General features: G+C 42.7%; 1 protein-coding gene and 1 long non-coding RNA gene across 4 annotated transcripts; both read left to right on the top strand.

The window, feature by feature from the left end:
* Positions 1 to 311: 311 nt before the first annotated feature.
* Positions 312 to 1,832, top strand: LOC135385100 (neprilysin-1-like). The gene has a single exon (XM_064614276.1). The coding sequence runs from the start codon at positions 312 to 314 to the stop codon at positions 1,830 to 1,832; it is 1,521 nt and encodes a 506-aa protein (XP_064470346.1).
* Positions 1,833 to 7,930: 6,098 nt separating this feature from the next.
* Positions 7,931 to 14,365, top strand: LOC135386232 (uncharacterized). Of its 3 annotated transcripts, XR_010420639.1 has the most exons (5): positions 7,931 to 8,290; positions 8,854 to 8,884; positions 9,082 to 10,658; positions 14,068 to 14,132; positions 14,201 to 14,365. It is a non-coding gene; the product is annotated as an uncharacterized LOC135386232 (long non-coding RNA). The 3 variants fall into 3 exon arrangements; XR_010420637.1 differs by lacking the exon at positions 14,201 to 14,365 and having other exon boundaries at positions 14,068 to 14,186; XR_010420638.1 differs by lacking the exons at positions 8,854 to 8,884; positions 14,201 to 14,365 and having other exon boundaries at positions 14,068 to 14,186.
* Positions 14,366 to 15,076: the final 711 nt, after the last annotated feature.

Below are 15,076 nucleotides of genomic sequence, written 5' to 3' on the forward strand. Positions count from 1 at the left end.
ACGGTGCCGTTCGCAGTATGCACGGTCTGGCTAACGGATTTCGCGAATACGTATACGAGAATCTACATAAGAGTGCAGAACAATGGATGATCAACGGAATAATAGGACCAGGGAAACAAAATGGATACCAGAAAGTGCTCGCTTTTTATGCCTCCTGCGTCGATACTAGACATGTGACATCAGAGAAAAACTACGTGGACACGTTTCTTAGGAAACGAAAGTTGGCTTTGATCGAACGCTTAGATTTTGACCCATTGAAGAAGCAAATAGAATTCATGTTGATTGGGTTACCGGTATTGTTTGAATATAATATGGTGTCTTACAGTCCGGCCGGTCAAGCCTATATTTTATTGGAATACAAAGGGCGCGCGGCTAAGACTGTGGCAGACGAGCCACGTCCTATGGATGAACGAAAATCCATTGTGGAAAAAATATTAAAATTTGTGTTTTCTGTTGACACTATAGACGAACAGACTTTAAATTCCATTCTGGAGGCCGAAGACAAGATATCGCAGCTGACGGACGAACAGACAGAGTCCACATCTATCACGTTTCCAATGTCTCAAGTAGGATTCACAGAAGGCAGCGATGAAAACATGTCATCACGGTGGATCCAAGCACTGGAAGAACACAGATCTTTGATCGGGGATATTGATACGATTACCCTTCAGATGCGAAGGTCTCACGTTGCCCTTCTTCACAACATCTTCGGGAGCACTCCTCTTATCGATAAACATCTTCTCCAAACGTTATTTGCCTGGGTAATAACTTACGACCTGTATGGGTTGTCTGGTTTCCTGGACTCAGCAAGACAACCTCACACTGTCCGGGTGTGGTGCTACGAATCCGCTAAGAGGACCTTCCCGTCGGTGGCGACTCTCAAGGCTTTGCATGAAATCGTCAATCAATCCAGAGTGGACGCTGTCAGAGAAATGGCTGATTACATTTTCAAAGAAATTGCTGCATCATTTAAGACGTCCCAGTGGCTAGACAATCCTACGAGGGAAGCAGTACTAAAAAAACTATCACTGACGTCAAGAATAATCGGCTACCCGTTTAATTTGTCGTCAGGAGAAGCGGTCGATAGGTATCTGGAGCCAATGCAGGACTTGACGCCGGACAATTACGCAAAAAACGTTGTGCTGACAAGACAAGGCAGAGCTCGAATATTCTGGAAACGTTTTCGACAGCAGGACGGTTACATTAATGCGATAAACACTGTATTGGACTTGATAGGCGTTAATCAATTTGTGAATGCCTTCAATCTCGCTCAATACAACGCAATTGTCATACCTGCACCCTTTATGTACGCACCATTCTTCATATTCCATGGGCCTCCAGAAGTGAACTACGCGGGTCTTGGAACAACTATTGGCCACGAAATTATGCACAACTATGACAACGAACGTATGTTTTCCGACAACAGCACCGAGGGAGTCACAAAGAATAGCTTGGCTGCGTACAAGAAATTAGTCGGATGTCTCCAGTCGGTTATCCACAAAGCACCCAGAGCCAGAACGTTCGAAGAACGTGAGAAGGAATACCTCGCCGACGCATTGGGAATACAATCAGTTGAGAGAGCATGGAGAAAAGCAGCTGAAAGCACAAGCGTTACACTTGGATATGTTAGAGGCTTCACGAGAGACCAATTGTTCTATGTGTCCTATGCCATTAAATGGTGTGGCATTCCAAGCTTAAATGTTTTCAAAACCCACCCCGACCTTGACGAAAGGTGCAACGTCCAACTGATGAACTCTGACCACTTCAGTCGAGTCTTTAACTGCCCACCTGGGTCACCCATGAATCCGTCAGAGAAATGTCGCTTTTGGTAGAGAATGGTTTATGGCAAATGGTGGTTCCTCCCTTCATTTCCCGCAGTGTTATATGGCTTCGTTTTCCTTATAGCATGTCCGTCACGCAACATAAATTCCTTATCTGAACAATGATACATGCTCTCTATGCATTATTCCTATAGTCATAAACTGCAAAGAGTTTTGTATGTGCATATTGTATAGTACCTTAGTGGACATGGAACTTTGAGCCCAGTACCAAGATGATATTGGTAACAAGGTCCTCTTGGTGTGTATCACAGTCTAGGGTGGAAGATACTTTGCGGTATAGGTGACGCAGTCGTCCTCGAAAAGATGTCCTTAATGAAAATGAGAACTAAAAGAGGGCCTATTACCTAACCTTGAGAGGTACCTGAGGTTGCAGGGGCCAGGATTCAATTCAGTTCAATTAAATTCAATACTTTGTTTTCTTTTCGGTTGGAAAGGGAAGCAAAAAGCTGAGGTTCTATGTTCCTGTCGGATTCGAGCACGTTCAGATTCATGCAGACCGATCCAACGGTTCATGGTTAGTAACGCTCGGAGGTTGAGAGGCGAGATTGGAATGAACACGTACAGAGAAAGGATAAGCAGAAAGGGACACGAGATCTAAGTAAAATTTCGAACAATGTAGACTGTGCCACAAGGTAGGCGATTGTCGTCAGTGCTTCGTCCTATTATTAGTAGTAGGCAATGGCGTATCTAGAGCTACCTGCGCCCATGGCAAATAGTGAGTCTGCGCCCCTGTTCAGGCACATATCGAGGACACAGTTGGTCATGTTTTGTAAATACTTTAATGAAATCCACAGAACTACTACACATGCAGATGGCCCACTAACGTCACATGATAGCCTTTCTGGCTTTTGCTGCTGCAAATTTGTCGATAATGTCACTGAAATCAATTTTTTTCTGTTTCTTCTCGTTCAACACATAGGACAGCAAGCTCGGAAAGCCTGTCCTGGCCCATTGATGCTCTTAAATACGAAAGTATCAGCTTTAGCTTGCGAAATGACCGCTCAGAGCTGGCAATTGAAACCGCGATCGTAAACATTATCTGGACCGCAACCCGAAGGTTCGGGAAGACATTCTCATCTCCATAGTGAACAATAAATTCAAGAAGCTCTTTGGGTATCGATATTTTGTTTTCTGTGCGCCTCGCGAGCAACATTCTGCAGTCCAAAATTTCTTCGTACAGCTCGTTGCCGTCAACATCTAACGTGTAAAATTTGCCGAAATCGCCCCTACACCTTTACACCTGCCCCAGCAAGACACACGGGTTCAGGTCGACCCTCTTGTTGGTCCGCCCGATACGAACTCTTTTCGTCGGGTCGATTTTCTTGCTCATATATCTCTCTCAAAGTCCCACTGCTGCGATCGGCTTGCTACCTAAACATCCTCAAATGCTGCTGTCGCGTCTCGAGTAACCGTACAGGGTACTGGGATCTCCCTTTTGTTTAGGCTGCTTTGGTCTCGGCCGTGACAGTCGCTCACTGAGCTGGTTCGTTTGCTCACGGTGCCCCGTTCTCGTCAAATACGTCACGCGCCCAGTTTAGCTACCTCGTGGTTAACATGATGTCCTTGGGGATGCGTTTTCGTGTGTTCCGCACTAGGTTTCACATACAACCTCTCTAATGGCGGGTGCTTTAGATCATTTATGAATGTGCCAGGTTGAGTGCACGACCTGGCACATTCACACCCGACCACATAATGGCGCCCCTGTTCACCTGGCGCCCATGGCACCTGTCCACACCTGCCACACCCTAGATACGCCACTGGTAGTAGGCGACTTGATTCCCCTTCGCCACCACTTCTATTTTATCATGTAGAGTGCTCCACGCACTTAGGCCTTGGCTGTTAGTGGGTACTCGTTAAATAAACACATAAACAGCGAGATATGTGTTGTCATAGACGATTCGTCAGTTTCGTTTTCATTTCGTTAGTGCAGTGGTTCCCTGCATTGTGGAATGCTGGGGATGCAATGTACCCCAACGTACAAAATTTCATTTTTCTGTTTAACCACAGAGCAGAAAAGTGTGAAAACACATTCAACCAAGACGGAGTTATCCGCGCCCATCCCTAGGCGGGCACGGGGACCCCTTCGTCCACGGGACGTCACCGCCCACCGCGGACTTATCCCGGAGATGGGTCCCTCGTGTGAACCCACCCTTATGGTGAATAGTGTGGTAGCCAGCTAGAAAGGTTTTGTCTGTCCTCTCTCACAACTGAGAAAAGGTTTCTTTCATGCAGTCAGAATACTTGAGAGAACTCATGGGTTCTGTACGAATATTTCCTGTCCAGCTCGTTCTTGTAGGTCAACGAAAAATGCATGTTTGTTGCTTAGATATGCATATGGTTTGTCATTACAACCTCAGAAAATCAGTTCCTCTCGCAAGATTGTTATGACTGTCTAATTATATAAAAACGAGCTCCCATCACTAAATGGCCATTTTCGTTGCTCCCATTTTGCCTGTTTTTCGTTGCATTTGTATCGTGTGATGTAAATTTGCTACAGTGATCCATACATTATATATTGACAAGTATTGAAGTCATAATGATTCTTTCAATTAGGCATTGGACTATTTTGCAGTCGTGTTAAGAATAGTCTACGAAGCCATGAAACTTTTGCAAACTGCCTTGAGGAGTGAGCTTATAGATGTATTACCATATCTTCTTCATTTTCAAATTCGTGCTCGTGATTAAGGATATAAGGAGGGGCTGGGTGGGCCAGTGAACATGTCTCTGTGTGCCTGTGTGTTATTGTGTTCTTCTCATGGAAATATTCGACAAAATCCGAGAATATGAGTCAAAATTGCGTTCAATGTGTGCATGTGTAATGATCCCCAGATGCAAAAGAATGCAAACTTTGTAGCCTCTTTCAGATTCACAAAGACTGTCCTGCTATTGAAATTCGTGCTCCTTGGTGTTTCCCCTAGTTCAGGTCGCAATGACAGCATGCTTACAAGTTAACTCTTCAAGCAAAAGTTGTGTCAATGATATTCTCTTGACAGCTTTTAGCATTGACTATTGATTATTTTAATTACCTCAATGACTGCTCGCCATGATTCTACCCCGTTAACGATCTTTGATGTTCTTCTGTTAGCATGGTATTTCTAACATTGACTATTGATTATTGTTGCTATGATGCTCCATGTTTGGTTCTAGAATCTAGAGTCCATACTCTCTCCATCCATTTACATATTCCTGTGTTTTGCTCTTCACTTGCTGGGTTCGTATATGGTAGTCTTCGATTGATATAAATAGAGAATTATTATTCTTTGAAGCATTGACTAATGGTAATTGGTGTTCTGGTTATGTATATATATGTGTGTGTGTGTTTGTGTGCCTGATTCTACTTTTCCATCTATCTACATGTTCCTCTGTTTTGCTCTTCACTTGAGAGATTCGTATTTCGCTTTCTTCGATTAACATCAGTAGAGAATTATCATTTCTTTAAGCATTGACCACTGATAATTTTCACTAATTCCATACATTTTTTCATTATCTACATGTTCCTAAATTCTGCTTGTTCCTCTTTAAGGTAAATATTGCTAGTGCTGATTATTGAATATTGTTGCTATGATTGTGTGCGTGTGTCTGATTCTACTTCTCCATCTATCTACATGTTCCTCTGTTTTGCTCTTCACTTGGTAAATTCGCATTTGGTAGCCTTTGATTAACATCAGTAGACAATGATCATATCTTTAAGCATTGACTACTCATAATTGTTACCACGATTCTACACCTCCATACTTTCTTCATCTATCTACATGTTCCTAAGTTCAGCTTGTTTCTCTTTAAGGTTAATATTGCTAGTGCTTACTAATGCTAATTGTTGCTATGATTGTGTGTGTGTGTGTCTGGTCCTACTTCTCCATCTATCGACATGTTCCTCTGTTTTCTTATTCACTTGGTAGATTCGCATTTGCTAGCCTTCGATTAACATAAGTAGACAATGATCATTTCTTTAGGCATTGACTACTGAGAATTGTTACTACGATTCTGCGTGTCTGATTATACACCTCCATACTTTCTTCATATATCTACATGTTCTTAAATTCTGCTTGTTCCTCTTTAAGGTTAACAGTGCTAGTGCTTACTAATGCTAATTGTTGCCATTATTGTGTGCATGTGTCTAGTTCTACTTCTCCATCTATCTACATGTTCCTGTGTTTTCCTATTCACTTGGTAGATTAGTATTTGGTAGCCAGTAGTCTAGAAATGTAGCCCACCTAGCAGTGCCTATCTAGCAAAACAATTGCTAGATACGCTAGCTAGCGTATTTAGCATCAACAAACAAGACCGCCCCCGTCCCCGCCCCATCCCGCTCTTGCGAATGTTAATTAGGGCTAAACCACGTGAGCGCCAGCCCACAGATACCGACCTCACTGTATCATCTGAGGAATTAACCACGTGGGCACCAGCCCACTTTCACGACTCTATCTGGTAAGCCATCCCTGCCACATGCCTTTCTTAATATTATAATTAGGTGCACGCCCTACTGTGTTGGAGTAAACCACGTCAGAGTGATACCGACCTCACTGTGTCATCTGAGGAATTAACCACGTGGGCACCAGCCCCCATATCGTAAGCCAGCCTCCAGCAAGTCCCTCGCACGCGCAACACGCGCTTCTTATTATAATTAGTTTGCATGCACACCTACTATGTAAATAACTAAGACTGGGCACGCGCCTCAGTCTTATAAAAACGGTGCATGCAAACGGAGATTAGTCAGAACAATAAAAAATGGCAGACCAGTTCTACATCAATTTACTCTCAAACGCGGTTGAACCAGCCCACGAAGCTGTCGTTATACTTCTTAATAAGTTTACCTCCACCCTCTCGCAGATTTTAAACCTGACCAGTTGTGGCTGACCACGTGGGGGCACCAACCCCTTTGCTTGCCTGTAGGATGCACTCACTGAATGTCATCTTAATTGTGTAGTTCCATCAGAATGATATACCTCTTGTTTTAAACAAACTACGTTAACAATGAATAATTATCTTAGTTATGAAATCAGAAATGTGCCATAACCGTTCATCCATCTAAGGATCTTAGTAAAAAATAATAATAATAATAAGATTACGAAGATTAATTTTTTATGGATAGTTGCACAATTCTTACTCGATCTTGCAAAAGCGTATACGAAGAGGGGAGTCAAGTGCTGTAGATCTCATAAACAAAATACAGAGGAAGCGTGGACCTCCACGTGAAAGCTTGTACAAATTAAACTTAAACAAAAATCTTCAGTGTCGGCTTCTGTGTTTTGTTTATTGGATCCCTGCAAGGATAAAACGATAGCTCGATTCATACATGGCACAACATTGTTCAAATATTTTTTTTTTCTTATTACGTTTAAAGTCGACAAGTAGGACACCTCGCTATCGTCTGCCTAATGGAAATGGTTGATCAGCCAATCGACTCCTTCCGAAGTGCGAAGAGACAGTATATACTTAAACTTCAGAGCGCTAAGAGCGTAACCGAAAAAAAAAAAAAAAAAGAAGGCCTACAGCTCTGATCTTCGACAACCGATCGAAAAAAGAAAAAAAATGCACCGGCCGCCGCCACAACATCGTTGCGAATTGCAAGGATATGGCGTAGCTAGTATTGAGATGTGATTATGGACAGGGTGCTAAGGGCGTGTAACCGACAAAAGGCTTACCGCTTCGAAATTCGACATCCGACGCATCATGGGGGAACATCATGATATTCATTGTAGAGATTTCATTAAACATGCTTGGACTTGTAGTCGACCAGGCTACCTCTCCCTATTAATCCGTTTTGTGTACGACACGGATTAACTCTCGAGAAATGATAAGATCACTTTTTTCCGTATTCCATTAAGATGTTGTTGCGTTAGCGACGCTTTGCATATTAGACGACGGGATGGCTGAAGGTCACGCTGTTTCCACTCAGACTGTGATATCTCTTCTGCTGATTTGCATGAGCACGCGAGCAAGTCGAATAAACGCTCGAAGATACACGATGTTATTGCAATAGCAAGCATTTGCATATAAGACAACTCGTTGGATAAAGGTCGTACCTTTTTACTCTAGCCGGTGTCGCCTTTGCAACTCGAAGACAGGAAAAAATAATTACTATGCGATACATGTTGCGCCGCAGGAAAAAGAAGAAGAAAAAAAGACGCAGTATACTAATGACAGCCACCTCCATGCTGACTGCTTTGATTTCTGAACAGAGCGAGCCAGCCCGGGTAAAGCCGTAATTACCTCTCAAGGATAAACGATAATATCACTTTCCTCATCACGTCTTTGGGGCGAGACGGTCGACGCTGCACTCTCATAGGCAAACGAAGCGACTTCTATATAAGACGGTTCGTCCGCAACGCTTTCCGGACTGAGCTGGAATGTCAAGTGAATGCCACTTGATTGTTTTCAGGTGGATTCACTTGACATTCCAGCTCAGGTTTTTCCGTGCGGGTGTTTGACTGGAAAAGCAGACTAAGGTGAGTACATGCTTTTTTCTCTTCTCTTGTTATAAGTTCTTCCCCTGTGAGCGTGCAAGGTCACAGCCATTTATGGAATGCATGTAGGTGAAAGAAAAAAAGAAATGAGGTTCATTCCTTCCCGCTGTCGACATGCAATCTTTGTGATTTTAAAGTGCACCTTCTTAGATCATCGCAGTAGATGAAATGAAAAATAAAACGATTGCAAACAGTACAACATTATTTTTTATTTAGGACATTGCATTGCGTTGTATGTTTTGGAGGACATTGCTAATTTACAAGTCGGCTTCACCTAACTTCTACGTGCGTTGCGGGAAGTCAACGTTAGGAAATGCTCAGTCTTGCTGGATTGCTTGTTTCTTTGCATTTCAATTCAGCGGAACGGTGTTTTTTCTAATTGTTTGACTTTGGTTCTTCATAAAACATATTTCCCAGTTCATCGTCTTTGTTGTAACTACTCCGACGAGGTTGAAGGGTCATCTCACATTTTGGGCTTGTAAGATCGACTTCTTCTAAGCATTTTTTTAGCTTCTCTTTTTCATTTCATGTTCGGGTAACAACAGAACACTTCACCTGCACGTCAATGGCAAACAGGTCAGAAAGAAAGGAATGTGTCTACCTTCATTTGTGAGATGTAGCTAGTCTTCACCCAACTCCTACGTGCATTGGGGGAAAGCCTACTTTAGGAAATGTTCAGTCTTGTTACTGCATGTTTCTTTGCATTTAAACTTAGCGAAACGGTGTTTTTTTTTATCGTTTGATTTTGCTTTGACATAAAACATATTTTCCAGTTCATCTTCCTTCTTTTGCTGTAACTACTCCGAAGAGGTTGAAGGGAACAGTTTGAGATCTTCCTTGACAACAAGGCAAAAATGTGTGCTATACAATGGAGAAGAGGTGGAAAACTTTTTTTTTTTTCAAGTTAATCCACTCGGGATTCCAGATGAAGATTTTTTTTCTCCGTGAGAGTGTTTGACTGGAAAGACAGACTGTGGTAAGTACATGGATTTGCCCTCCTCTTTTGCAATACATATACTATATATAATGCTTTTCTATGAACATGCAAGTCATTTATGGAAATGCAAATATGAGGAACGACAAGGTTTCATGCCTCTCGCTTTCAGTGGCGACATGCAGGTCTTTGTGATTTAAGGAATGCTTTCCTAGCCCATCACAGGAAGTGAAAACGTTTGCAAACAGTTAATTTTTTTTTTATTTAGATACAAGGACAGTGAGATCACAGCCCTTTTAGATAGTGAGATTCCATAGCCAGAGTGATGTCGACCAATTGTTCTGCCAAGAGAGTAAATGTTGCCTGGGCAGCGGCGAAGTTTTAACTCACGTTCTAAGCACAAACAGCATACATCTGAGCATTCGTTATCGTAATAGGTCCTTGTAAGATTGGCTGTCTCTAAGCATTTTTGCAGCTGGCGTGTTTCGTTTCGTGTTAGGGTAACACCAGAACGCTTCGGTTTACCGTTTTCACTCCAAATGCGTACCACAAGCAAGTCAGAAGGGCACGAATGTACATAAACATATTTTTCCAGTTCAGCTTCTTTGCTGCAATTGCCCTGATGAAGCTGAAGGGAAGAGGATGGAAGCTTCGTTAGCTCGATGATCACCACAACAAGCAAAAACGTGTGCCACACAACGGAGAAGAGAACACACAAACATCTATCCATGTCTGTTCACTCACAATGAAATGAGAGGGCTTAGTACAAATGTACATTTTTATTTCCCTGATACATGAGCGGTGATTATTTTTTTTATGCTCCATTGTGCACCAGTCGATGTTTGAAGAGGTCAAGTGTTAGCTTGCTGATGTAGCCTGTTAAGTAGTGCCAACCTTCAGACTCGGCTTGTTCCATGAAACATAGACTCTCGGCAGCAAGATGCATAGCGTCAACCTCGTCAGCATATGTCAAAATTTCGTCCACGTGACGTGACCATTCAGCAAGTAAGGCAAAAGGTGATTCCGAGGCAAACGTACAGGCGGTGTGAACTCTGGCATACATTGTTTTTGCAGTTTTCCAAGTAACCCTGTCAGGAGGTTGATCTGGCAGCGCTTGAAACAACACCATATCCGTCACAATTTTAAAAGCTTCCACGAGCGAAGTTTTGCCTACTTGTGTTAACCCACATTCCAATATCTCTTTGTAGGAGACGTGTTTGAGACGACACACAGGCTGCATCCGAAATTCGTGTGTGTAACCTCTTCTCCATCTGCCACACACATCTCTACCTAGCACAGGCTGCTCTTCATCTGCGTCTGATGATGACAACCATGCGCCATCAAGCCGAGGATCAACCTCAGGCCATGTTGTGTCATCGGCGGCTGACTTGTCTTGACTGGTCATTACAAACCAAGGTAATTTTCTGCGATCCACTTCTTGTCCAGACTGCCAGTGAACTGAACCAAGTACTGAAGCTTCCCATTTCTAACTCGTCGTTTTATGATCTTCTCTACTTTTGGAACCTCTCTCACTCGTACAATTTCACTCTCATAAAACCCACCAATGATGTCTTCATTTTTAAGATCACGTAATAGGTACGTGTTAGGATACCCTAACTTGATCGCTCTCACCACGAAGAGTTCTGACGTAAATGACCCTAAATAACGTTTTATTAGCTGATGTCTGTATTTTGCTATTCTCACTACGTCTCCAACGCTGTAGCGCGGCTTTTTTGGTGGTCCAACCGGGCTGGGGTACAGTCTCTCTCGGAAAATGTGCTCGTTTTCTTTCTTTACGTCCACTGGTCTGGCAGAAAGCGATCTGTGTACGCGATTGTTGTAAGCTTTCACTACTTGAGGTAAAATGTTCACATATCGCTTGTGACCCTGGAATGTGAAGATACGGTACAGTGTGGTCACAATTGTTCGCTGACATCGCTCGGCGATACTGGCCTTCATAGGAGAATTTGTATGGATGAGCCGGATCCCCCTTGCTTTCAGAAACTGTTGTACCACCTTGTTTGTAAATTCTGTTCCACGATCTGTGTGCAAAAGCTTGGGTGTCCCAATTCTTTTAAAGGCAAGTTTAAAAGCTCGAATAACCTCGGGAGATCGTTTATTACGAATAGGTACAATGGCAAGAAGCCGAGAGAAAGCATCTATACAAAAGAGCAAATAGCGAAACCATCGTTCTGGTTCTTTAGACTTTGCAAATCCTTTAGGTCAGCCTGGAATAGTTCACGAAGTCCAAGTGCAATGGTTTTTCGAAACTTCGTGGGTCGCTTGTATTCCTTATGCAAACTGTACACATCACTTGTCTCCAGAAATTTAGTGACTTTGTCCTTCTTTTCGCCTATGGCTCGAGCAAGTCTCTGCACTCCACCAAAGCTGCCGACATGTTGCGGGTCATAGTAGGCTGCCATTAGTACTTCTTCCTACTGCAAACTCTAAGAGCATCGAGTGATAGATAAGCGTTGATTGTAGCTGAAACGTCTCCTCTCATCCAGGGAGGTTGCCTGTTGTGAAGTTCGTACTTCAAAAGCTCAACAATAGATGAGTGTGGCACCACCTTCCGTGACAGATAACTCTTCCGTACTCGTCGTAAGCCAGAACCGTTGTCATCAGCTGAAGCATAGCTAATACCTTTTTATGATGTCTTGGAGGGAAGTGTGACAGTATTTTTTCTTCTTCGAAGTAGCCTCTCTCCTCGGAGTTCAGTACGGTGTCCATGTGAGCTGTCGTGCGCGCTTCGCGGCTCGTGTGAGCGGTGGTGACGCACGTCGAGGTGTGGAAGCTTCACTTACGGAATGAGGTGAAGGAGTGGCCAGAGTTTTCTCTGCTGTATGTTTTTGAAGACGAGATGGGTGCACAATAAGTGCTGGTAAGTTTAGCTTGACCAATAGCGGCAAAATCCGATCAAAATAGGGTGGTCTTTGAACATTTCTTGCTTTCGTCACGAGATAGTATACGAGGTCAATTATATTAGTATTGTCTACTCGCTCACCGTCGACAATTATCTGAAATGTTTTCCTATCCCATGAGATCGTTGGTTTCCAGAAGACGTAATAGGTTTTCTGATCTGATTTTATAGCCACTGCTCATGAAATCAACGACAGTATTACTTTTTTCCTCGGTCTGTGTTTCCTCTTCTCCCGCTGTTGTTGAACCAGTGTAGGTGTGCTCTCACTCACAGTGGGATGTAGCAAGGAGTGAAGATATTGGATTATCTCTTTTGCTTTGATATCGTCTGGTTCATCTTTCTTCAATATCTGTGGGATGGGGGTTTCCCGGTAAGGCACAAGCTCGTATTTCTGCATCGACTACACTCCGATTGCTTTGCTATCGCCCTTCCACCTAAAGTCGAGAGGAGACCCAGCAAAGGTGGCAAAAGGAACTGTAGAAAACCACCAGATTGTTGCAATACCTTTCGAACTTTCTTCACTCCTGTAGTGTCTCGTTTTGCCAAAAAGCGGATAGGTGTTGCATAAGGTTGCAACTGATTTCTCACTCTTGGAGCTACCTTAATGTTTCCTTTACAAAGATTCATACAAATCTCTCGAATAGCAGTTAGTTGCTCTCTCGTAGCATGTTCCAGGAGAAAATAACGTTGCTCCGGCAACTTTGCATCAGCAAGCAACTGAAGGAAATGAATATTCTTCTTGACACGTTTCATGTTTTATATACTATTTGTCGCTGGTCGTCTGGAAATATATAGTCCACACCCTAAATTGGTCTGAACAGTTTTGGGATAGGTCAATTACAAGGTATGAATATGGTTTCTTGCAAGCATCTTTATATATACTTGGCAGTAGTTCACTTTTCTTTCGACCAAACAGTTGTCGTGAAAGTATTTGCATTTGGTCCGCAGTGCGGGCGGAACGACATAAAATTAAGGCACTGCTGTTAAACTGAATGCATCTATACAGAGGATCATTAATAAATAAATATTGTGTTATGAAAATAGCTGAACAGTTGAGGTGGTGACAGCCAGCTACATAAAAATTGCAGATTTCTTTGAGCCTTTGTTTGTCGGCTAAGCAATCATCAAATATAATTAAAGAATTTCTTACAGTATCAAGATTAGTAGGAATATCCTGACTGAAGGTTACCTCTGGAAAATTATCAAAGATTGGTTGTTTGTACAAGTATATGTACAATATATGATCAAATGGTTTGTCGAAGACAGCAGCTCTATGTTTAATTAGACGTGTAACAAGTGTCGTCTTTCCACTCTGGCTTTGACCTGATATGGTCATTGAGACCGGAGTGGTAAACCTATAAGGTCCAACCTCAGCCATCTTTTGCAAACGAATGAAGCATGCTATGAAATCACAACATTACATAAAGGAAGGTTACAGCAAAGACGAGCCTGTACATCACTCTCAGATTGGCTAAACTGAAATACAGACCTTCAAGGTTGTAGACATTCAAGGTTGCGCACAGCCGTGGTCGATTATCAGACCAGGAGCATTCCCCTAATGGAAGGTTACAACAAAAAGCAAAGACAAGTCCTGTGCTCTAAGCTTGCCCAAAGTCGAAGTACACACGTATCAAGGTTGTAGACATTCAAGTTGTGCATGCAGGTATGTAGTTACCAGACCAATGAAGTTAGATAGGACACGCTTGAAACATGTCTTCACGTATAACGTTGCAAGGATGTAGACGTACAAGGCTGTGCACACATGTTAGAGAGCTGCATGCAATCGCTATATAAGAAGCGGACAAAGAGAGTTGGTTCTTCATTCAGAACGTCCATACTGAGGAGGTTGTTTTACATATTCCTGTGGAAGATGTAAGAGTTTACAAATCTATTCTTCTCTTTCAGTTCATTCTATACAGCAAGAGGAGAAAGCAAATTGTCAACATAACAGCGAAGCCTCCATAACACAAGTAAGCTATGTCATCCGTCATGGAAAAGTTGGATAAACTGAAAAAATGTGGTGACGGTGGAAATTCAGAAAATGAGCAACATACCCAAAAACGAAAAGTTCGAAGTGCTGGACATTCAGAAAATTGACACTATGTATGGCGAGGCCGTATACGTGGAGCTCCGCATGGAAAACGACAAGCCAGTGAAAGTGTATCTACCTGGACGCTTCAAAAAATTGTCGGAGGAAGAGCTAGAGGAAATGGCGACTGCTTCCAAATCTCAAAATTGAGAAGAAAGAACGGTTTACCAAAGATGGTAAAAAAGTCATTTCGCCAGATATTATCTTCACCAATTCGAAGAGAAAGTGATGAGATATGGTGACGTGTCACTTATGCTCCCAGCACGAACGGCAGTATTATGCAACAGCATTAGGTCTTCAGATTCACTTGGCAAATGTTCACAATCTTCAAGCCCCCTGCATTCCTTTTTGTGAGACTTTGTGCACACTGCGAAACTATACTAATCGGTTCGAGCTACATTTACACGACAGGGACGTAGGCGGACATGATGTTACAACCTATTTTCACGAGTACAGACAGTTACATTGCTGATGTCTTACGACACTTTGGTTTCCCACTGCGCTATTTTGTATTGCTTAAAGTGGAACTTGGTCGTCACACGCCAGACGATGAGTTTACAGCTCGAAATTAGGTTTCGTGCCTTCCAAAGTAGTGACAGTATGGTCAGAGGCAGATGTAGAACCTTCTATCACTCAAGTGACTGCTGAAATAGCACAAAATTTGGAAAACCTCGAAGTAGAAGGTTCAGGTTTTTTTCTCTTTCGCATTCATGCCTGTATCATGAACATTGACGTTTGATGCCTCAACTGATTGGATGTGCCCAGTTTGAGTACCGCAAGAATTGAAGCATAAGTTTCTTTCTCTGTTGTGTGTGGACTTTGGTT

The sequence above is a fragment of the Ornithodoros turicata genome, chromosome 2, assembly GCF_037126465.1.
Source record: "Ornithodoros turicata isolate Travis chromosome 2, ASM3712646v1, whole genome shotgun sequence".
Classification (NCBI taxonomy): domain Eukaryota; kingdom Metazoa; phylum Arthropoda; class Arachnida; order Ixodida; family Argasidae; genus Ornithodoros; species Ornithodoros turicata.

Coding starts and splice junctions, on each gene's coding strand:
- LOC135385100 (XM_064614276.1), top strand. CDS start 312: ATGGTGTCTTACAGTCCGGCCGGTCAAGCCTATATTTTATTGGAATAC.